At 46.4% G+C, this 24,453-nt stretch overlaps 1 protein-coding gene across 4 annotated transcripts; it reads left to right on the top strand.

Moving 5' to 3' along the window:
* Nucleotides 1-14,121: 14,121 nt before the first annotated feature.
* IFT22 (intraflagellar transport 22) lies at nucleotides 14,122-20,459 on the top strand. Of its 4 annotated transcripts, none has more exons than XM_045462138.1 (6): nucleotides 14,171-14,282; nucleotides 14,915-15,114; nucleotides 18,368-18,444; nucleotides 18,560-18,649; nucleotides 19,143-19,358; nucleotides 19,995-20,459. In XM_045462138.1, coding segments are annotated over exons 4-6 (366 nt in total). In that variant the 5' UTR covers nucleotides 14,171-14,282; nucleotides 14,915-15,114; nucleotides 18,368-18,444; nucleotides 18,560-18,648; the 3' UTR covers nucleotides 20,144-20,459. The 4 variants fall into 4 exon arrangements, with proteins under 4 accessions (XP_045318093.1, XP_045318092.1, XP_045318094.1 ...); XM_045462139.1 differs by having other exon boundaries at nucleotides 14,178-14,282; nucleotides 14,919-15,114; XM_045462137.1 differs by lacking the exon at nucleotides 14,915-15,114 and having other exon boundaries at nucleotides 14,122-14,282; nucleotides 19,156-19,358.
* Nucleotides 20,460-24,453: the final 3,994 nt, after the last annotated feature.

Below are 24,453 nucleotides of genomic sequence, written 5' to 3'. Positions count from 1 at the left end.
AGGTACACTCGGCATAGTGGGCAAACCCCTGTGATCAGGGGCATGAAGAGGGCCAGTCCAAAGCATCAGAAAAGTGTCACAAAGACCTGAGAGTCTACACTGGTGGTAGCCACTGAAAGTCACCCGCCTACTGTGTGCCAAGAATTACACTGATTGTTTGTACGTCTCGTCTCGTTCCATCCTGTTAACAACCGTACAGGATTGGTGTGCGCCCCATTTCAGTGAGGGGGGAGACTAAGGCTCTGTGTTAGTCACCTATCACTACCCATAACAGATTCCCCCCAAACTTAGCAACTTACAGAGACAGTAAACGATTGCTCTCCCATACAGCTTCTATGGGTCAGGAACGTGGGCAAAGCTGGGCGGTTCTGGCTCAGGATCTCTCATGAGATTGTAGTCAAGATGTTGGCCCCGGGGCTGCACATCTGAAGGCTTGACTAGACTTGGTGGACCCGCTTCCAAGATGGCTCACTCACATGGCTGTCAGTGGATGCCAGTGTGTAGGCAGGAGGCAGTTTTTCCCCGCATGGGGCTCTACAGGACCGTCCATGTCCTCAAGACGTGGCAGTCAGTGGGTTCACCCCAGAGTGATTGACCAAAGAGGGTCGAAGGCAGCAGCTACAATGTCTTTGTATGACCCAGCCTCAGAAGTCACACGTCCCTCCATAACTGGTTACACAGGTCAGCCCTATTCAGGGCAAGAAGGGACCACACAAGAGCTTATGTACCGGGAGGTGAGGAGCACAGGGGCCATTTTGGATACGGGCTTCCACCGGACCCAAGAGTATAAGTGATTTTCTTTTCCTTGCTTCTTCTTTTTTTTAAATGTGTATTTATTTTTGAGAGGGAGACACAGAGACAGTGGGAGACGGGCAGAGAGAGGGAGACCCAAACCCGAAGCAGGTTCCAGACTCTGAGCTGTCAGCCCAGAGCTCGACGCGGGGCTCGAACTCACGAGCTGCGAGATCATGACCTGAGCTGAGGTCCGACGCTTAACCGACAGAGCCACCCAGGCACCCTCTATACGTGATTTTCTTAAGATCACTGAGCTAATTTCAAATTCTACCTTACTCCAGAATCAGCAGTTTCTCTACCACACGACCACCTCTCCAAAGCCTGCGTGCAGCACATCACCGAATGAACACAGAGGATCCTGGGTAAAGCCACATCCCTGTTTCGCTGTTTTTGCCGAAAGTTTTATCTTCGATTCACTGGAGGGAAAAAAAAAAATTTTTTTATGTTAGAGCATAGCTCAGGCTTTCTAATGGGAATCGATGAAAAATAAGTTTCACCTTATTGATTCTGCCCTAAACCAAACTTGCTGAACTTCATCCCTGGCTAGAGCTTTAAAATAACAATAATAGGGGCGCCTGGGTGGCGCAGTCGGTTAAGCGTCCGACTTCAGCCAGGTCACGATCTCGCGGTCCGGGAGTTCGAGCCCCGCGTCGGGCTCTGGGCTGATGGCTCGGAGCCTGGAGCCTGTTTCCGATTCTGTGTCTCCCTCTCTCTCTGCCCCTCCCCCGTTCATGCTCTGTCTCTCTCTGTCCCAAAAATAAATAAACGTTGAAAAAAAAATAATAAAAATAAAAATGAAAAAAGAAAGAAAAGAAGAAGAAAGAGGGTGCCTGGCTGGCTCAGTTGGTAGAGCATGTGACTCTTGGCCTGGAGGTTTTGAGTTCAAGCTCCACCTTGAGTGTAGAGATTGCTTTTTAAAAAAATGCTTTCAGGGGTGCTTAGGTGGCTCAGTCAGTTGAGCGTCTGCAGCTCAGGTCACAAGCTCGCGGTTTGTGAGTTCGAGCCCCACATCGGGCTCTCTGCTGTCAGCACAGAATCTGCTTCAGATCCTCTGTCTCCCTTATTCTCTGCCCTTCCCCCACTTGTTCTCTCTCTCTCTGTCTCTGTCTCTCTCTCTCTCTCCCCCTCTCTCTCAAACATAAAAAACAAACATAACAAAAATGCATTTGGGGAGCCTGGGTGGCTCAGTCAGTTAAGCACCCAACTTCAGCTCAGTTCATGATCTCACAGTTTGTGGGTTCAAGCCCCACATCCGGCTCTGTGCTGACAGCTGGGAGTCTGCAGCCTGCTTCGGATTCTGTGTCTCCCTCTCTCTCTGCCCCTCCCCCGTTCATGCTCTGTCTCTCTCTGTCCCAAAAATAAATAAACGTTGAAAAAAAAAAAATTAAAATAACAATAATAATGAGAGAGGCCTACAATAATAGAGAACAGAAAATTTCCAGGTTACACACCGTGGTAATCCTATCTCTGCTCCGTGATCGCTCCTATCTCTGAGAGTTGAACTCAGTACGTCCAGGTCTCTGCGTTGCATGAGCGGGTGACTGAAGGGCATTTTTATTCCCTTGAATAACAGAAAATCCACCACTCATTCTCCAGTAATAAAAACTGCATGTGTAAGAATTGTGACCAGGGAAGGTCAACTCAAATTAAAGATTTTATGACTAGCGGCTACATTAAATCTTTTCAGCAATTTACAGAAAGGATTTGAAATATGTCAAACGTGTTTCTTTACGTTTTTTCAAGGGAGAGACTTTATTGCATCAAGTCACAGAGCCGGGAGAGGAATTACTCTTAGATCATCCAGTCCTGGCCCTGCCAGTGGCATATTGCTCCCTTCAGAACCGAAGCCTGGGTATTAAGCCATCTGAGGTCAACCTCTTCTAATTAAAAGGAAAGTCGTAAAGCAAAGTATTTCAATAATCCACAGTAATAATAATCCCAAATTTATACAGTGCGTATATCCAAGAAACGTAAAGCAGTCACATTTTTTATTTCTCTCACCTGGAAACAACAACGAAAGCCCCAAGGCAAGTGTGAGGGAACATTCATTAACTTAAATATTTATAGAGTAAGGGCGCCTGGGTGGCTCAGTTGGTTGAGCATCTGACTCTTGATTTTGGCTGGGGTCGTGATCTCACGGCCAGGGGATCGAGCCCCATGTTGGGCTCCATGCTGGGCACGGAACCTGCTTAAGATTCTCTCTCTCTCTCTCTCTCTCTCTCTCCCTCTGCCCCTCTCTCCTGCATACATTCTCTCTCTCAGAAAAATAAGTTAACATAACTTAACATAACATAACATAACATAACATAACATAACATAACATAACATAACATAACAAACATAACATAACATAATGAGATTATAGATGAGAAAGCACTTGACAAGGCGAAAAGCACTATACAAGTTTGGTCTCCCTGTCTAGACTAGGAACTGCCTGTGGGCAGGGACTAGGCAGATTGATTTCTAGAAGGCAAGTATCTGGCACCAATCTTCCAAAGCCCCAGCCAGAGATCTAAGTATATGTTTCATGCTCAAAAAAGCAGGGGTCGGGGCACCCGGGTGGCTTAGTTAGTTGAACATCCAACTTCAGACTGGGTTGCAGTCTTGCAGTTCGTGAGTTCGAGCCCCGCATCAGGCTCTGTGCTGAGGCTGCCGAGGTGCCCCCCCTTACAATTTTTCCAGGGGTGAAAGGAACAATGCTTTTTGAGGTTCCTTGGACTTTTGCAACTTTTAATTTTTAAAATAAATACAAAAGAATGTGTATACTACTTGATGGTTATGAAGTGATGCTAATAAAATTACCACCTGGGTGGCGCCTGGGTGACTCACTCCGTTAAGCGTCTGGCTTTGGTTCAGGTCTTGATCTCATGGTTTGTGAGTTCGAGTCCGGCATCGGGCTCTCTGCTGTCAGCACGGAGCCCGCTTCACATCCTCTGTCTCCCTCTCTCTCTGCCCCTCCCATTTGCACTCTCTCTCAAAATAAATAAATAAACTTCAAAAAAACAAACAAACAAACAAACAAAACCACCTGGGAACATGTAACAATGTCACAAAGTAAAGAGCTCCTAGAAAGAAAGACTTCAAAAGGGCACAGAAACCAGCCTGAGGGGCCTCCCAATGGCCAAATCAAGGACTATTTAAGCATCAAATAAACAATGATGGTGATAGATTATCACTAAGTGAATAAAATAGGAAATCAGGAACCAGGAGTCTGTGAGTGTGTGCGTGTGTGTGTGCGATATAGAGATATAGATGCAGGGATTTGCACCGATACATACAGATGTAGATAGATAATCACATGACCCAGCAATTCCACTCCTAGGTATTTACCCAAGAGAAATGAAAATATGTCCACACAAAGCTTTATTTCTAGCAGTTGTGTTTATCATAGCCCCAAAGCTATAGACAGCCCAACCCGCGTGACCATCAACGGGTGGACAGATAAATGGCCGTATATTCACATGTGGACTATGACTCAGCAATAAAAAAGGAATAAACTAATGATACACACATGTCTAAATACCAAAAATATTACCGAGTGAAGGAAGCCAGACACAAAAGAGTAAATATTGTGTGATTCTATTTATATGAAATTCTACCACAGGCAACACTAATATCTAGTGACAGAAAGTACAACAGAGGTGTCCTGGGGCCAGGGGCAGGAGAGAGTTGACCACAAAGGAACGTGAGGGAACTTCGTGGGGGATGGAAATACTCTGTGACTTAGGTCTACACGTTTTTCAAAATTAGAAGATACTTAAAATAGGTACACTTTAATATATGTTTTGTTTAAATTTACACTTAAATTTAGTAATCAACTAAATAATACTGCTTTGTTTTGTTTTTTAAAGGACAGACTGTAGAAGGGAGTGCCTGGCTGGCTCAGACCTTAGAGCATCCAACTCTTGATCTCAGGGTTGTGAGTTCAAGCCCCACATTGGTGTAGAGGCTATTTAGAAAAAAAAAAAAAAAAAAAAAAAAAAGGACAGATTTTAAGGTAAAGTATTTGTTGTTCCTTAGTCCTTCCTTAATTGCAGGCGTGATGCCTGGAGGCACAGCAGCTACCTTGTGACTATGAGGTAAATTAAACTTACAGACAACAGAGAAAAAAGGGGGAAAGAAGCTGGTGCCTGAGGCCATTTTTGAGCTGCCAAGCCCCCCCTAGACTGTCAACCTCCAGACCTTCTTGTCGCTGTAAGAGTCTTGTTATTTCAGTCAAATTAATTCCCAACCAAAATACAAAGTCCCTCCATCCAAATTCTTTCCACTCCGCCTTCATTTTTTAGCAACTGAGAATGCATCCCTCCTCCTCCTCCTTCAGAACGCCAAAGCAAGAATTCAAGCACGTAATCTGTACATTTTGAAAATGGCGGATACACAAAGTTAATTATGGCCAGAGGCATCCTGGGGCATTCAAAGGGGCCAAAAGGAGTTGGACAACAGGCCGAGAAACAGCACAGAAGTCTTAAGAGACAGGAGAAGAGGGAGGGGAGATCCCACAAGAGATGCGGATGGGAATGAGACTGGATGGGCAGGCGGAAACCGATTGATGCAAGGCTTTCAAGCAAGGCTTGTCCAGTGTCACAGGCTAAGGAGCCCTGCACCTGGCATTTGAGGCAGCATCACTGATCAGTGGACATGAACATTTCAATAAGCCATGTCATATTGGGGTTAACAACTATTTTTTGATATGCTATGTTTTCACTTCTCTTAGCTTGTAAACTATACACTCTTTCATAATCCTTTTAATGGTTACCCTGTATATGAAAGCATGCATTCTTGACTTACCAAAGTCTAAAGTTAGCTGGGATCCTTACTCTTTTCCTAAATATTGCAAGGCATTTAGAACACTTCAACCCCGGGGCTCCTGGGTGAGTTCAAGACCTGCATTGGGCTCCTCCCCCTGCTTGAGATTCTCTCTGCCCTCCCCTGCTCTCTTGCTCTCTCTCAATATAAATAATATATATCATGTATATACTTATACATGATATAACGCATTTGTTTATATAGTATATAAATCTGAATATGAAATATAATATGTATTTTTAGACCCAATAAGACATTTTTTTCCAATAAGACATTATTATTTTTATACAGTCAGTATTTATTTATTTACTTATTTTAAATGACAGGACTTTTTTTTAATGTTTTATTTCTTTTTTGAGAGAGAGAGGGCATGAGCAGGAGAGAGGCAGAGAGAGAGGAGGGCAGAGGATCCAAAGCAGGCTCCGTGCTGATGGGCTGACAGCACAGAGCCCGATGTGGGGCTTGAACCCATGCACTGTGAGATCACAACCAGAGCCAAGGTCGGACGCTCAACTGACTGAGCCACCCAGGTACCCCGATATAGTCAGTAAAGTTTATCTAGCTATTTACCATTCTCCCTGATGTTTGTTTATGTCCAAACTTCTACCTGGGTCATTTTCTTCCTGCCTAAAAGACATTCTTTATTATTTCCCTTAGAGCAGGGATAATGACCAATGCTCTTATTTTGTGTATTTGAAACTGTATTTATTTCACTTCATTCTTTTTGTTTGTTTTTTGCTTATTTATTTTTGAGAGAGAGAGAGAGTGCAAGTGAGGGAGGGGCAGAGAGAGAGGGAGACACAGAATCCAAAGCAGGCTCCAGGCTCTGAGCTGTCAGCAGAGAGCCCGACACGGGGCTTAAACTCACGGGCCCCGAGATCATGACCTGAGCCGAAGTCAGACACTCAACCCACTGAGCCATCCAGGCACCCCTATTTCACTTCATTCTTAAAGGATATTTTTGCTACATGTAGATCTCTAATCTGGCTCTTATTTCCCTTCAGCGTTTGAAAGATTAATCATTCTTTAGTCGTCTGGCTTCCAATGTTTCTGCTGAGAAAGCTAAGAGTCTGAGGACTGCATTTTTGAAGACAATGTGTCTCTTTTCTCTGGCTACTTTTATTTATTTATTTATTTATTTATTTATTTATTTATTTATTTATTATTTTAACATGTATTTATTTTTGAAAGACAGAGAGAGACAGAGCATGAGTGGGGGAGGGGCCAGGAGAGAGACAGGGAGACACAGAACGCAAAGCAGGCTCCAGGCTCCAAGCTGTCAGCACGGAGTCCGATGCGGGGCTTGAACACATGAACCGTGAGATCATGACCTGAGCCGAAGCTGGTCGCTTAACCGACTGAGCCATCCAGGTGCCCGTCTCTGGCTACTTGTGAAATCTTCTCCTTGAATTTGGTTTTCAGAGGTTGTACTTGGTTCATGCCAACCTACAGTTTTCTTTTTGATTTATCCTGCTTGGATGTTAGGCGGGCTTCTTTAATCTGTGGCTTCATGTCTTCCATCAGTTTTAGAAAAATCTCAGCCATGAGCTCTTCAAATATACCTCTGCCCATTCTTTCTCTCCTCTCCTTCTGAGGCTCCAACTAAAAGGATGTCACAGCCTTTCACTGAATGCTCCGTGTTTTTATCCTCTCTTCTGGTTTCTCCATAGTTTTTTTCTCTCTGTGCTTCAGTCTGGATACTTTTCTCTGACCCATCTCCTTTGTCACTAATTCTCTCTTTAGCCTTTCCAATTTGCTGTTAAATTCATTTTTAACCTTTGTTTTTCTATTTGTTTCAGTTCTAGAATGTCTACGTGTTTTCTTTATCCATGAGTATACATAAATACAAAGATATAATTGTATAGTTTCGGGTTTTCTGCTAAACTGTTCACTCTTACTTTGATCTCATTTAATCTTCCGATTTTTTAAAATATTTATTTATTTTTGAAAGACAGAGAGGGAGACAGAGTGCGAGTGGGCAAGAGGCAGAGAGAGAGGGAGACACGGAATCCGAAGCAGGCTCCAGGCTCTGAGCCGTCAGCACAGAGCCCAATGAGGGGCTTGAATTCATGAACACCAAGATCACGACCTGAGCCGAAGCTGGACGCTTAACGAACTGAGCCACCCAGGCATCCCAATTTTACTTAAATCCTATTTTTTACTTAAAAACTCTAATGTTTTATTTCCTAGTCTAAACATAGAAAATCTGTATCTGATAATTCAATAATCTGAGCTCCTTCTTGGTATGTCTCTATTATTTGTTGCTTATGGTTTTCTTTCCGTGTCACTTTGTCTTTCATGTGTCTGAGTATCTTTATTATGTGCTGGACATGGTAAGCCCAAAACTGTATAAATAATTCATGGCCCAGGATGATGTATCTTCCTCCAGAAAGGATCTCTGTTTCCTTCTCCCAGGTACCTGGGACACTAGCACTTCTGGGTCACCTTCACATAAACACAAGTATTATGACGATCTGAAGCCAAGCCAACATCCCTGTCTGGACTCGCCTACTCCCACTTTGTCTTGATCCTGGGGTTGACCCCCAAATGGGGGGAGGTTCATCAGTGCCCCATTTCACCTGGCAGAACTTAGCCTTCATTCCATGGCCGCAAGTCCCAGGAAGTTCTATTGTTCAGCCTTTCAGCTGCTTGGCTGTCCCCTCTGAAATATGTAAACACAGTGAGGGGAAGTCCAGCCCCAAACATGGGGCTCATCTCCATGGGCCTTCATCCTCTTCTGATCCTGGGAATTCTTCACTAGTCTGTTCTTTCCCTGGTATCTTCAGGCAAATGATTTTCTATTTTTTGAGCTTTTTCATTTATTCCACAGTGAAAGAAACAGTATCCAAAGCATCTAGACTGCCTTTACAGGAAGGCACAAAGTACCTTGTAATCAATCAATACATTTAAGATGGCAGGGATTTCTTTAGGAAAGCTATCATTAAGTGGATGGTGTTTTAGAATCAGCATCTCATAGTCACCTCTTGCCACAGGCAGCCTCTAAGATGGCCCCAGATGATACACACATCTTGGTATTCATGCCCTTACATAATTCCTTCCATTAAAGTGTGGGCTGGACCTAGTGATTTGCTTCTAAAGAACAGAATACAGCAAAGGTGATGGGCTATCAGTTATAGGCTTAGGTTACAAAGAGACTGTGGCTTCCCCCTTGCTCACCCTCTCTTGTTCTCTCACTTGCTCACTCTCAGAGAAGCCAGCTGCCATATTATAAGCCACCCTGTGGAGAGGCCCACATAACAGGTAAGGGAGGGAGGTCTCTGGCCAATAGCCAACAAGGAGTTGAGGCTCTCAGACCAACAGTCCACAGGCACTGGATCCTGCCAATAGCCAAATAGTTGATGTTGGAAGTAAATCTCTACCCACACCCCCATCAAGCCTTGAGGAGGCTGCGGCCCTGGCCACCATCTTGAATGAAGCCCAGTGAGAAATCCCAAGACAGAGGCACTACTGGGTCAGGCCCAGATTTGGACCCACAGAAATTGTGAGATATAAATGTTTATTATTTTAAGCCACTACGTTTTGTTACATCATGATGATACCCACTGGACATCCAATTCTCTTTCTAACCTACTCCAGTCCTATTTTCTTCCTCGTCACTCCACTGGGACCATTTGTCAAGATTACCAACTCTCATGACAATACATATTATTGACAAAAATGAGTGCTGTTGGAACATTAAGCACTAAACCAACCAAGTGGCCAGGTAATCTGGCAAGAGCTATTACTATTTAAAATACACATATCCTGTGGAGCCTAGGTGGCTCAGTCAGTTAAGCATCCGACTCTTGATTTCAGCTCAGGCCATGATCTCATGGTTCATAGGTTTGAGTCCCATGTCTGGCTTCTCCAATCCAACCAGTGGAGCCTTCTTGGGATTCTCACTCTCTGCCCCTCCCCTACAATATAAGTAAATAAACGTTTAAAAGAAATAAATTAAATTACATTAAAAAATAAAATAAAGAACACATATCTGGGGTGCCTGGGTGGCTCAGTTGGCTGATCATCCAACTTTGATTTCAGCTCAGCTCACGATCCCAGGGTCGTCTCTCTGTCTCTCTGTCTCTCTCTCCCTCTCTCTCTTAATAAATAAACAAATACACATATCCTTTAACCCTGCAATCCTTTCTGTTCCATAGATTCCATAGAAGTGAGAGTACCAGTCTGTAAGGCCATACATTCAAAATCATTATTGCAGCAATGTTTTTAGTGTCCTTAAACTGGAACCATGTTGAATGTCCATCATTAAGAAAACATCTGAATAACTGATAAATTCAGACCACGAAACAGCCTACAACCTTTAAAAATAGAACTATAACAAATGACTTTGAGCGATTTCTGCACGGTATTGTTGAATGAAGAAAATAAAATATGGAATACTACTGAGGATGTGATCCCATTTTTGTAAAACAATGCCTTCCCAAATACTGTGTGTGTGTGTGTGTGTGTGTGTGTGTGTGTGTGTGTGTGTTAATCAAATGAACTGAACTTGATATGCTTATTTATTCAAACAACTTTATTCTTTTTCACAGTTGTTTCCTTCAAACCCTCTCCTTAGACTAGTTAATTCTTCCCATCCCCTTAGATGAAATCTCAGGCACTTCCCAGAACTTTTCGGTCAATCCCAGGTAACAACAGTAAGATATAATCCAGCATGGGTGCCCTCTGGAAGTAGCAGGTGCCTCATGCTAATGTGTGTCCCACTGGAGAGTTTTGGGGGGTTCCTGGGACATGACCAGTCTGACTGTGTCTTCCCTCCAGGCATCCGGTAGTCCACCTCCCAGGGGGTTCTCACAGGCAAGATCCAAAATGACTCAAGGTCAACTCTTTCCCACCTCAGGTCCCTAGGAAAGTCTCCTGTCTCCTTTGCAAGTCCCGATGCATCCACTTTCTTTCCCTACCCTCTTGCCTTGGACCAGATCTTTCCATGGCTCGTCACACCCTGATTCCAGGGGACACAGGTTCTGTGAAGTCCCATCTGTCACTTGACCAAGGTGAACAAACGGCATGCTCTCCAAAGAAATTTCCCCTCCCTCCGTCTCTCTCTCTCTCTCTCTCTCTCTCTCTTTCTCAGCTCTTCGATAATCTCCAGGTGATGTGCTAGGTTCTATAGAAATGGACGAAAATCCGGAGCACACTTAACACCTATTGTCAGCCTTTACAGCCTCGGCCAAAATTGGGATAGCCATGTTTTAGCAACCTGTTATAGACCAATATGCAGATAGAGCTATGCTGAATGGGATTTTAAAAATGCGTGAAGAAAAATATCGAAGGATGCACTCCAGGTTGTTATCAAGGAGTAAACTCCTTGCTGGGAGTTTACTCATTATCTCTGCACTGGAACAAAGACTACAAGTGATAAAGAGGGAAGAGGAGAGGTCAAGGGTGAGGTGAGGGCACCGAGCCAAAGGAAAAAGAGAGAGAGAGATTGCACCAAAAGAGGGCAAGTGCATGATCATATTTAGCCATTTTTACAAAAGTACATATACGTGTGGACATATGTTTAAAGATTTTAAGTGAAGGGGTGCCTGGGTGGCTCAGCTGACTAATCGTCCGACTCTTGGTCTCGGCTCGGGTCATGATCTTGCAGTTTATGAGACCCAGCCCCACGATGGGCTCCGTGCCGACAGTGCAGAGCCTGCTGGAGATTCTGTGTCTCCCTCTCTCTCTCTGCCCCTCCCCTGCTCGCACTCTCTCTCTTAAAATAAAGAAACATTAAAAAATAAATAAATCAGGGACACCTGGGTGGCTCAGTCAGTTACGTGTCCGACTCTTGATTTCAGCTCAGGTCACGATCTCATGCTTCATGAGTTCGAGCCCTACATCGGGCTCTGTGCTGACAGCATGAAGCTTGCCTTGGATTCTCTCTCTCTCTCTGGCCCTCCTCTCCTCTCTCTCTCAAAATAAATAACTTAAAAAAATCCTATTCAAAGATAGTAAGTTGTAAGTATTTTTTTTTTGAAAGTGATCAATGACCTCCACTTTACCTAAAATATCTGATGGTCGATCCTGTCTTCTCCTTACTTGACCTCACTGGATCTCGTAGAAGTGGGTGACCCAAACGGTCACCTGGTCTCTTGCAACACTGTCCTCGGTCGGCTTGCATGATGCCACACTCTGCCAGTTTTCGTCATACTTCTCTGGCTGTTGGCAGCCTTCTTCGCCAGATTCTCCTCTAAATAGCAGTGTCCCGAGACACTCTCTGTCTGCGCTTATCTTCTCTGCCTATAGTTATCCTTACTCATTCCCATCTAGTCCGTGTCTGCAATGCCACCTCATACAGCTGACTGATGTCTTCTCCAGTTTATAGTCCTGACCTCCCCCATCAGGTACAGACTCTTATCCCATTTCACCCTTAACATCAGACAGGCATCTCATCGCTAACATAAGCAAAACAGGATTCTTTATCTTCCACCCCTAACCCTGCTCCTCCCCCAGCCTTCTCAAGTCTGGAAATGGCAAAACGTTCACAAAACCATATAAGTCAACGTCCTGGGAGTCGTCCTTACCTTACCTCCTCTTTCCCTCACACGGGGCACGTGATTCATCAGCAACTCCTACGGGCTCCACCTTCACAATGAGTCCCTGATCTAGCTTCAACTGCTGCCACCAGCATCCCTCTCTCAAGCTGCACGATACCCTCCAAGCTGGCATCTGTAGGTCCACTTTTGTCCCCTTTGTTCCAGCTGCTCGGCAGCGGCTGATCACTTTTAAAATCATAAATCAGATCAGGCCAATCCCCTGCTCAAAACCCTCCATACTGACTTTTCAACTAGCCCGTTTCCTAGCCACTGTCAACCTTCCCTTCCTCTACCCCTGCTTCTTGGAGAAAGTAATGGGCAAGGCTAGAAATCTACATTTCCCAGATTCCCTTGCAGTTAGGGAGGCCGTGTGATTCAGTTCTAACCAATGAGACTTGATAGGGATTCTAAGAAAGCGACTGTTTCCCTGAGAAAAAGGGAGAGTGTAATGCCATACATCTTTTGACCCTGTTTTCCTTTGTTTCTGCCTGGAAAGCGAGTACCCAAAGATAGAGCAGCCATGTCAAAGATGTCAGGACAGGAAGGGAAAAGGGATCTTGCTCCTTGAACCGCTGCATCAGCCTTTGAATGGCCATCCCTAGACTTCTCGTTACATGAGAAAAAATACATAAATCCATGACTTGATCAAATTGCTGTGATAGGGTTTCTATTGCATGTAGCCAGATACAATTTCTGGCACAAGCTTCTCATCACTTGTTTTTAAAAGAAATTCCCAAGACCTTACATGATCTCTCCAACGCATACCCTACCATTCTCTATTATTCTTCCTGCACCAGCCTCATAGACCCTCTGGGCTGTGCTTGGTACATGCCAAGTTCATTTCTGCCTCAGCGTCTTTGCCCTTGCTGTTGTGCTGGCATGCTCTTCCCTGAGACCTTTCGCATGGTTGGCTTGAGTCCCCCCCCCCCCCCTTCACTCAGCTTTGTGCTTTAATGTCAGCTCTGGACCAAGATCTTGCCTCGACTACTCCATCCAAAATTGGTTCCTTCACAGTCTTTAACTCTTTAGTGATTTATTTTTATTCAGTTATCACTAACTAAAACTGTCTCTGCCTGAGAGTATGTAATTTATTTTCTCGCTTCTTTAATGTCCATCTATTCCACTGGAATGAAAGTTTCAAGGGGTACAGGCACATCCCCAGTACCTGGAAGAGTGCCTGGTATGAAGTAGGCATTCAAAAGTTATTTGTTTAATCAACGAAACAGTCACTTCACGGCATCCTGCAACTGAGATGCAGTCTACCTTACACCACTCAGCAGTTCTTTGTAATAAAAACACTGTGTACTATCCTACTATAAGTTAAAGAGGCGGTGTTGGGTTTATTTTTGGTATTTTTGTCATGCCAGCCCTTTTTCGGGCTACCAAATTTGGAATCGGCACTCTGGACACATAGACACTTAATTTCATGGCCTCACCTGAAATTCTGGACCGGCTCCGCAATTTAAGGCTCATCTAATGACTGAACTTTGCAGCAGGGCGTCCAGACATCTGCACTGACACTGAACAACGCCCGCCATGGTCCTGCTTTCTCCCAGATCACCCAAAGGACGGTGAGTTGGTGAATCCGTTCAGAGACCAGGGGACTCGTTTTTTCTCGGACCTTTTCTAGATTGGGCCAGGGCCGTGATCACAATGTGGGCAGTATCATGCCAGAGTGATAAAGGCGTCGGAAGGCCTGGTCCCAACCCCAGCTCACCAGCTACATGGCCAGCCTGAGTTCGTGGGGTCCCAGGGAGGAACACACATCAGGACGTGCAGTCAGTTCCCTCCCTATAAAGAGAGAGGCGGGACGTGCGAGCTCTGCAGTCCTCCCGGCTCGGAAGCGAATCTGGATGCGAGTCTTTTGCTTCCCTTCCACCCTCCTGGTAGCCTTGCACGCCCACCTGTGGCCCGAAGACGCAGCCGCCAGGCCGGAGGCGGGAGCCCATCAACTAGCCCTTCGCGCGGCAGGCCCCGGGCGCCGCGGCCCCGCCCACTCCCGTCGGCCCCCGCGGGCCGCTCCCGTCGCCGTGGAAACGAAGGCAGCCAAGCGGCGCGGCGGCTTCCGCTCCTCCGCGCCGGGGAGGGCTCCGGCCGACCGCGATGCTGAAGGCCAAGATCCTGTTCGTGGGGCCCTGCGAGGTGAGGCCCGGGCGGCGGGGGCGGCGGGCGGGGCCCGGGCGGGCGCGGGGGCGACCCGGGGCTGTGCCTGGCGTCAGGAGCCCCCCAGGAGGCGGGAACCTCGTCCCCCCGCGCCCACCCGATGTGCGCCGCTGGCCTCAGCGGGAACTTGGCGCCCCCAGACCTTGACCCGGCTTTCGTGAGGCCTGAAAGTCGTGAGTGGCGTTTTGGAAGCCGGGTCTAGGTTCCATGACTCTCCTTTGCCCATGAGGTTGGCCCTAATGAACATGCCTGTGGGACAAGAAAAGCAGACTGTGTTCGCTCTCAGTGTGTGTATGGTGGTGGTAGTGGGAATTAAATCTACGTGTGGACGTCATACACAGGAATAGAGTCCCTTGGACTAAAGCTAAGTGTGGAAAACAACAACAACGTGGAAATAGCCAGTGAATAGTCTCCATCTCCTGCACGCGTCGCGATTGGCCCGGAGGGCTTGTGAAAAACACAACGTGCCAGTCCTGCCCTAGGGTTTTGATTCAGTGGGTGTGGGAGGGGTCTCAGAATCAGCCTTTTACTGACGCTGTTCGTCCAGGGACCCCGCGTTGAGAATCACTGTAGTATGTGCATATCCGGAGAGATGTGTTATTCATCTTGAGACAGGGAAAGTCGCCTCAAGCACAACACAAAACTGAGGAAGCCTTAAAAGAGATGACAGCGAAGTTAAGCCTGGGGAAAGCATCTGCAAAATACATTACAAAGAAAGAATAGGTAGCAAGCACAAGGGAAGTCTCCAAATCAGTAAAGAGAACTCAACAGAAAACCGAGCAGAGTCTGTGCACATGAGTACAAGTGGCCAGTAAGTACAAGAAGCTATTCAGCCTACAGTTAACAAGAACACAAATTAAAACAAGAAGGTGACCCTAATTTGCCCATCAGAGTGGATGCAAAAAGGTTAGAACACTGGGAACATGAAGCATGAGGATGCTTGTAAGGAAATGAGTACTTTAGGATTCGTTGATGGGGCATTGATAACAGCTTCTTTGGCCGTCCAATGATTAACTTTAAAATGTGCAATAGCTTGCAGGGCACCTAGGTGGATCAATCGGGTAAGCATTGGACTTCTGCTCAGGTCATGATCTCCGGGTCTCATCAGGCTCTGAGCTGTCAGCTGGAGCCTGGAGCCTGCTTCAGATTCTGTCTCCCTCTCTCTCTGCCTCTCCCCTACTCGCACTCTCTCATCCTCTCAAAAATAAACAAAAAAACATTTTTTTTTAATGTGCATAGCTTGAGGCACTTGGGTGGCTCAATTGGTTAAGCGTCCAACTTAAGCTCAGGTCATGATCTCACAGTCCGTGAGTTCGAGCCCCGCGTCGGGTTCTGTGCTGACATCTCAGAGCCTGGAGCCTGCTTCAGATTCTGTGTCTCCCTCTCATTCTGCCCCTGCCCTGCTCACACACTGTGTCTGTCTGTCTCTCTCTCTCTCTCTCTCTCTCTCAAAAAATACCCATTCAGCCTTCCCTGACCACCCAAAGTCCCTATGACGTTGTCCTGTTTGATTTTTTAATTTTTTTTTTAGTGTTTATTTATTTTTGAGAGAGAGAGAGAGACAACCTGAGCAGAGGAGGGGCAGAGAGAGAGAGAGAATCTGAAACAGGCTCCAGGCTCTGAGCTGTCATCACAGAGCCCAATGCGGGGCTCAAACTTGGAAACAGTGAGATCATGACCTGAGCTGAAGTCGGACGCTCAACCGACTGAGCCACCCAGACGCCCCGATTTCTTAATTTTTTTTTCAAATCGAGAGAGCAAGCAGGGAGAGGCAGAGAGAGAGAGGGAGTGAGAGAGAATCCTAGGCAGGTTCCATGCTGCCGGCATGGAGCCTGATGCAGGGCTCAAACCCACGAACCTCAAGATCATGCCCTGAACTGAAACCAACAGTTGGACACCTAATTGAGCCACTCAGGTGCACCATCCTGTTTGATTTTTATTCTAGTACTTAGGACTATTTTATCGTATGTGCTACAACAGCACCTGGCAGGATAGACACTTAAAAATACCTTACGTACCAAACAGGCAGCTTCTTCATTTTCCCAGAAGAATCCTTCCCCTCAATCAATTGGTTTTGGCTAACATGTGTATATACACTTTAAGGGCATAGATGAAATATATCAATACACCTTTATAATGTTTTATGTATGCATTTAAAGGAACATTAAGATATATATTAATTTGGAAATGCTGTTTTATTCCATACTTGCATTTCATGATAGCTTTTTTTTAAGTTTTATTTATTCATTGAGAGAGAGAGAGAGAGAGCATTCACATGAGCAGGGAAGGGGCAGAGAGAGAGAGAGAGAGAGAGAATCCCAAGCACAGAGCCCCACTTGGGGCTCGAACTCATGAACCATGAGATAGAGCTGAGCCGAAACCAAGAGTTGGATGCTTAACCAACTGAGCCACCCAGGTGCCCCTCGTGCCTCATGACACAGTTTTAAAATTCAAGCCCTTCTCCTGCACCTTCGACACCCAAGTTAATTTTATGACTAGAGCCACTTTTAAAACACATCACAAAGCCCATCATCCGAGTAGTTTAGGATATAAGGACTTTTTGAATCTGTGTATGACCCTGTTCCTGGAAATGTACTCCAGCCCGAAGAGCCACTCCTACAACATCGGGTCATTTGCTTTATGTGTTCATCCTATAGATAAACATTCGTGATCTCCCCAAACATAACCACTCAACTATGTTATTTTTTTTTAATTTTTTTTTTCAACGTTTATTTTATTTTTGGGACAGAGAGAGACAGAGCATGAACAGGGGAGGGGCAGAGAGAGAGGGAGACACAGAATCGGAAACAGGCTCCAGGCTCCGAGCCATCAGCCCAGAGCCCGACGCGGGGCTCGAACTCACGGACCACGAGATCGTGACCTGGCGCCCCTCAACTATGTTATTTTTAAGTGACATTTAATTTGTGAAGCTGAAGGGGCGCCTGGGTGGCGCAGTCGGTTAAGCGTCCGACTTCAGCCAGGTCACGATCTTGCGGTCCGTGAGTTCGAGCCCCGCATCGGGCTCTGGGCTGATGGCTCGGAGCCTGGAGCCTGTTTCCCATTCTGTGTCTCCCTCTCTCTCTGCCCCTCCCCCGTTCATGCTCTGTCTCTCTCTGTCCCAAAAATAAAATAAACGTTGAAAAAAAAAAAAATTTAATTTGTGAGGCCGTATGCTCGGGAAAAATTACTAGCACCGTATTAAGCCCTCATCCCCCTCCCCCCTCTTTTTCTGATTCTTTCAAGTGACTTCTACAAGCCCCCCAAACTGGCATTGATTGAAATTGTTCTAGCCAAGCAATTGTTCAAAATAAAACAACCAAGAGAGCAAGGCCTAATTTCAGAGATTTTTACAAGGACTCAAGTGTAAGAGATTCCCTTCTGAGGAATAATTTGGGGGGAAGAAAAACCCCTTGTCTTATATCCGAGCATATACAATATTTGTGAAACGAATGGCACAAATGTACAGAAAATACCTGAAAACGGATCATAGTCATTACCTTTGGGGAGGGAATGGAGCGGACAGACGGATGGGTGTTTGGGGCGGAGGGCCCCGGAGGGCTGTTTTCTTACTAGCAACATGTGGGACTTGTATTATCTAGAAGGAGGAACGGAGGAACGGCCCTGTGTGACCGTGTGGCATGGCCAGCCACTGAGGGACCCAGCTCTGCCTTTGAACTTCTCTGTGACCTTGAGGAACTCCCTTCCCCTTTCTGGGCCTCGGGAGGTTTCTCGATGCGGAGAGGAGCATGGCAGCAGACAGACTCACAATAACAATTCCTTTCTGTTCTCAGACAAGTTAACAGAGAGCCAGCCAGGGACGTCAGTGTGGGTAAGGTCACCCAGCGGCAGAGACAGCATTAGAACCCCATGCACCCCGGGTCCCAGGGCAGGCCGTGCCCACCACGTACAGGAAGGCAGCGAGCTCCACCCAAGCGGAGAGAGCCCTCTGCCGTGGCAATCCCGTGGTGGCCACCACGCCCGGTTCCAAGCCGGCTACTGGAGGCTCGCTTGTGTTTACTTTCCTGCCCTTCAGCACAGCCCTTTTATCATTTTCACTTCCACAGAGTGGAAAAACCGTTTTGGCCAACTTCCTGACAGAATCTTCTGACATCACCGAATACAATCCAACCCAGGGAGTAAGGTGAGCCCCGACAAATCTGTCTCCCTGAGGGCCCCCTGCTTCTCTGGGTGATGGTGGCATCCCGCGAGTATAACGTGCCCGAAGTAGAGATGCTGCCTCTGTTTTTATTTCTTAGGATCCTGGAATTTGAGAACCCGCACGTCACCAGCGACGACAAAGGCACGGCGTGTGAATTTGAGCTGTGGGATTGTGGCGGTGACCCCAAGTACGTACGTTTCCTTTGAAGAGGGTTTGCTTCATCAAATGGCTCACAACCCAGCTGCCCGCCAAGCACCCTGGACCCGGGCCCAGCACACTCCCTAGCATGTATTAGGGGCTTGATCGATTATTTGGTGATGGGCACCGCTCTTGAGAACTTTAAGGATCGGGTTATGACACAATTAGAAGTCATCTGTCAATTAACACGAAGACGTTATTTTTATAAATTGTTTTGATGTTTACTTATTTTTGAGAGAGACAGAGAGAGCGTGAGCAGGGGAGGGGCAGAGAGAGAGGGAGACACGGAATCCGAAGCAGGCTCCAGGCTCTGAGGTGTCAGCACAGAGCCCCACGTGGGGCTCAGACTCACGAACCGCGAGATCGTGACCTGATCCAAAGTGGGGCGCTTAACCGACTGAGCCACCCAGGCGCCCCAAGACATTATTTCTAAAGTCCCACAGGTAGAAACCAGAAGCACCTAACATCCACTCTGAATCCAGTGCTGCCTTGCAGGTTCGAGTCTTGCTGGCCAGCCCTGATGAAGGATTCCCACGGGGTGGTGATCGTCTTCAATGCCGACACCCCAAGCCACCTGAAGGAAATCGACATGTGGTATTCCTGCTTCGTCCAGCAGCAGCTCCTACAGGACACTCAGTGTCTGTTGATCGCACACCACAAACCAGGCTCCGGAAGTGATAAAGGAAACCTGTCTTTGTGTAAGGAGACTGGAATTCTCTTTCCCGCTCTTGTCTTGAATGTTCTGGTCACTTGTATATTGTTCTGGGTCTTTGAAACCAGCTGCTACGTGCAACTATTGAGCACCTAATGTGTCCTAGGCATTTGTTTTTCCTACCATGTAAATTGGCATCCCCAGCTTAGAAGATCTGTCCGTCATAGCATCCAGGCCAGGCAGACACCAAGAGGGGGGAAACCTGGTTTTAGCCAGTCATCAGTACTATTAGGGACATTCTTTCCTGACTGGTCTTTTCTCCAGAAAAACTCCCATTAGCACGTAACACACACCATTACAGAGGTGACAAAGTGCTCATGGAAAACGACTCGCAATATTCAGAAATCTCTTCCTTTCTGGTGTAAGAACAAAGGGGACCTGGAAGTGGACGCCAGGTGGCAGCGTGGTGGCATTATTTATTGAGCACCTGTCATATGCCAAGCACTATGGTGAGTGCGTTGGTAGAACCTTCATCTGTGAAATCATGGCAGGCAAGACCCACCTTTATTTTTGGACCCTAGAAAGTTAAACAAATTGGCTTCTGTTAAGACTCGGGTCAGCGGGAGCTAGAAATGGCCCCTGGTTCAAAGCTCATGCCTAATTACATTGTTTCCTCCTCAAGCACCCACCTTGAACAAGCTGAAGCTGGTGCACTCGAACCTGGAGGATGACCCTGAAGAGATCAGGGTGGAGTTCATAAAGTATTTAAAGAGCATAGTCAATTCAGTGTCTGAAAGCAGAGACCGGGAGGAGATGTCGATTATCACGTGACCAGCCTTCATCCGGACTCTTCCGCGTTGCAGATGGGGTCAGCTCATTTCCCAGTGCACATCTAGAATCTCGTCCAGCTATTGATGTGTCCTCCCCGTGGCCGTAGAAGAGCTTTTCCTTGTCTGCTCTAAGGTACCAGTCTACCAGGGAGTTGACTCCTACCGTTCGTTCTCTATCCTTCGTTCAGTTGAGAAAATCCTATTGTCGAATTCTGATTCCTTTGCCCCGGATCTCTCCAAGAGCTGGAAAGCTGAGGTGTTTTTCTTTCCTCTTCCTAGACGTCAAGAGGAATTATAACTGTCCGAGCCAAACGATACAATAGTAGTTTCATTCGTGTGTGTTCGTTTGAATGGGATTTTCATTCCTTAATTCACTCAACAAATACCGACTTGTCATGTTACACTGTTCTAGCCGCCGACCACGTACAGCTTGAACAAAACGTAAAAATCTCCACCCTCGTGGAACTGCCATTCTGTTCCTCTAGATAGTGGCGAGGTTGAGTTCAGAACTTAAGTACTGCACCTTAGATATGGGGAAAAGTTACGGATTCTGGATTTTCTGTAATTGGTCTAAAGCCCACGCTCCCATCCTCCTAGATGATGGGGAGACTTGGACCACACTTGAGGCCAGAGAAAGGTACAGTTGATCCTCATTCATGGGTTCTGCATTTGCAGATCGCCTACTGGCTGAAACGTATTTGTAACCCCCAGACCAACAACTCAACTTTCACCATTATTCAGAGTGGCAAAAAATCTGAACCCCAGACACGCGCATTTCCAGCGGAGGCTGATCAAGGCCACGCTCTGCCTTCTTGTTTCAGCTGTCCTACTAAACGGGTGTCCCTGTCACAGCCTGTTTAGCGCCACATTTTCACATTTGTGTGCTTTTCGTGAGTGGTTTCGCTGTTTAAAATGACCCCCGAACACCAGCTGAAGCACTGGCTGGTGTTCCTAAGTGCAGAAAGGCTGCGATGTGCCTTACAGACGAAACAAGTACTTTAGATGAGCCTCATTCCAGCATGAGTTACAGCGCTGTCGGCTGTAAATTCAGTGAATCAACAACACATATTAAATAAGGTGTCTTTAAACAGAAGCGTCCAGGGGCGCGTGGGCGGCCCAGTCAGTTGAGCGCCCGCCTCTTGATTTCCGTTCAGATCACGATTGCGGAGTGGTGGGATCAAGCCCCACATCGGGCTCCACGCTGAGCACGGAGCCTGGTTGAGAGTCTCTCTGTCCCTCCGCCCCCTCCCTGCTCACATGCTCTCACACTCTCTTTCTCTCTGAAATAAAAAATAATAGGGGCGCCTGGGTGGCTCAGTCAGCTAAGCGGCTGACGTCAGCTGAGGTCGTGATCTCATCGCTCGTGAGTTCGAGCCCCGCATCGGGCTGTCTGCTGTCAGCAGGGAGCCCGCCTCGGTTCCTGTCTCCCTCTCTACCCCTCCACAGCTGTGCTTTCTGTTTCAAAAAACAACATCAAAAAATTTTTTGAATAAAAAATAAAGTAAAAAGAAATGTAAACAGAAGCATCCGTAAAACAAGGTTACATATTGATGGCTGATGAAAGTGTGGTCGGAGGTGCACAGGAACACAACCCTGTATTTACCCAGAAGCAATGGTTTGGTATTCCCTAATCCAGTGTGCATGGCGAGTTTACAGAATGTAAGGGCCGTGGAGAATGAGAATCAACTGGTTTTTTTAGATCACAAGACATAGAAAAACAGTTGATTCTAAGTTTCCAGGTTAGTTCAGTCTCTGGGATAGATATTTAATCAATTCAAGGTTCTAGTCCATTTCCTTGCAGTGTCAGGGTGTCCGGACAGTGTTTGTGCTACTATTGGGGCGCGTCCTCTGGTTGCCTTCCTGACCTCTGTCAGCGTGTCACTGGCCACCCTACTGGCCGTCTCCTGTCAAGTGCACGACTGGCATGGCCCACGGAACATACCTCTCTGTATCTGACTCAAGCCTCCCTCTGCCGCTTCGTTATAAGGACACTTATAATTGCATGAAGTGCCCACCTAAAGATCCCTCACTTAATCACATCTGCGAAGATGTCATGAAACAGCATGTGTCCCAGGGACTGGGACCCGAGATCTTCGGGGGCCATAACTCAGCCCGCCCCAGATGCTGCTCGCTGCGGCATTAACGGAAGAGGAGCAGGCTTGTGGGGAGTAAGGGGAGATGACAAATGACCAGTCCGAGGTGACCCAGCAAGTTAGGGACAGGGACAGAGCTGGACCCCACCCACGCCCCTGCTCTCTCCCCTGTCCCGTGGTAACGGGACAGATGAGTCCACCAGTGAACAAGGGAGAGAATGTCACCCCCGAGACAACCTAGTGAAGCCACAAGCACAGCACTCCAGGGCAAATAACCGTTCTTGAAGCCCAGGCACCCAGAAAGTGGCTTGCAAGTATGTTGCAGAGAGAACTTAGCCTTAGATTTCCTGACACCAGTCAACGATGGGATAGTACTGAAGCTGTAGCTTGCAAAGAAGGCTATGCGTGAGTCACTCCTATCACACCCTGAGTGTCCACATCTGGAAATTGCTCAGGGAAGCTGCTGGAGATCAGTATACTTTTTGTGGAACAGCAGAAGACCCTTGTATCCAAAGGGTAGGCGAAATTGTTAGAACAAAGAGTAGAGATTTGCTGGTAACCGAAGACGTACAGGAGTTTAAAAAAAAAAAAAAAAAAAGATACCCATTAAAAAAGTATCTGTTTGTACCACTTAAGAAAATTATGCTGAACTATGTCTTCTAGGTCTTGACTTTAGCCTTCCCCACCTGATGGTTGGGACTATCTTGGCCTTGGCTGATACCTTCTCAACAGATGTATTCTTTCCTCAAGCAACAAATGAAGGATCCCGTTTTAAAAACCAAATCCAAAGGAATTAAATTAGCGAGGAGGGAGGAAGCTCCTCTGCTTTTGAAACGGTAACAGATTACATGTTTTTGATGTGACTTCGAAACTGCTTTATCAGTTAAATAATTCTCTACATTTGTGATACTGGCCATTCTTCCTACCAAAGTTAAAAGCCAATGGAAATGTTGTGTCTGCCAAGTATTCCCACTTCAAAAGGAAAGTTCTCAGTGCTTTGATGTGAGCAACACCTCATCTGTCTTCCTGCACTCTACGGTTCATTCGTATCTAGGCCTCCTGATAGCTTTAAAAAGTATGCCTCCTTCCTCTAAAGCCTCAGTGCAGATTTACCTCACACTTAAGCAGGTCTTTGAATGGGAGCATAATTTTAGTTTTCGGACGTTCAAAGTGCTATGTAAAATAAAAATAACTCACCTATGTTGCATTTTGTCTAACTGGAGTTTTGTGGAGTTTATACAGAACTATCCTTTTTTCCCTCTTGTGTGTGACTTTACGAGGCCTGGAGAACACCCATGTGTGTGTTACCCATATCATGTAATGAAATATTTTGTCCAGAGGAATAAAATTCTGATTTTATCAAAGTATTTAGTGACTTGGTTTCTACTTATAGAAACCTATTTCAAGTACATTGCAAGACTATTTTGCAAATCCAACTACACTTGGAATTTAGCACCCTTTTTTTGGTGGGGGGGGTGCAACGGTTAAAAGCAGGAAGTTGTGCTTTGCATTAAAAAAAAAAAAAATAGCGCCTGGGTGGCTCAGTCTGTTAAACCTCCAACTCTCGGTTTCGGCTCAGGTAATGACCTAATGGTTCGTGGGTTAGAACCCTGCATCCAGCTCCAGGCTAACAGCTCAGAGCCTGCTTGGGATTCCTCTCTCCCTCTCTCTCTCTCAAAATAAATATACAAACTTAAAAAAAAAGCAGTGACAATGGTTTTAAGGTATCAATCACAAATGAGATGAACAATCTAAATAGAATGGTCCTTTTTTTGAGAGAGAGAGAGGGGCAGAAGGAGAGAGAGAATGTTAAGCAGGCCCCCACACGGGACTCGATCCTATGATCCTGGGATCATGACCTGAACTGAAATCAAGAATTGGAGGCTCAACAGACTGAGCCACCCAGGCGCCCCCTAAAAAGAATGGTTCTTACGTATGAGGAAGCTAGCGTAAGTAAGTTAGGTCAAATATATATGTCGGTCAAGGAGCATGGACCCGGACTTGATTCTATTAGCTGCTGAAGAGCCCTAAGCAGAACAGGGACAATTATTTTGGTGGCCGTAGAGACTAGACTTAGGGGAACATGACTGGGGGCAGGTCGACGAGGAAATGCGGAATGTCTGAAATACGGCATTGAAAACGGGACAGGTTCTGTAACTGTGTAGGAGGTAAATTTTGTGTTTGGGTGGACAAGAAGGAAGAAGGCGACTCAAGCCTC

Source organism: Leopardus geoffroyi, chromosome E3 (assembly GCF_018350155.1).
Source record: "Leopardus geoffroyi isolate Oge1 chromosome E3, O.geoffroyi_Oge1_pat1.0, whole genome shotgun sequence".
Lineage (NCBI taxonomy): Eukaryota > Metazoa > Chordata > Mammalia > Carnivora > Felidae > Leopardus > Leopardus geoffroyi.
Note: the sequence above shows the minus strand (reverse complement) of the source record. Positions and strands in the feature narration are given on the sequence as shown.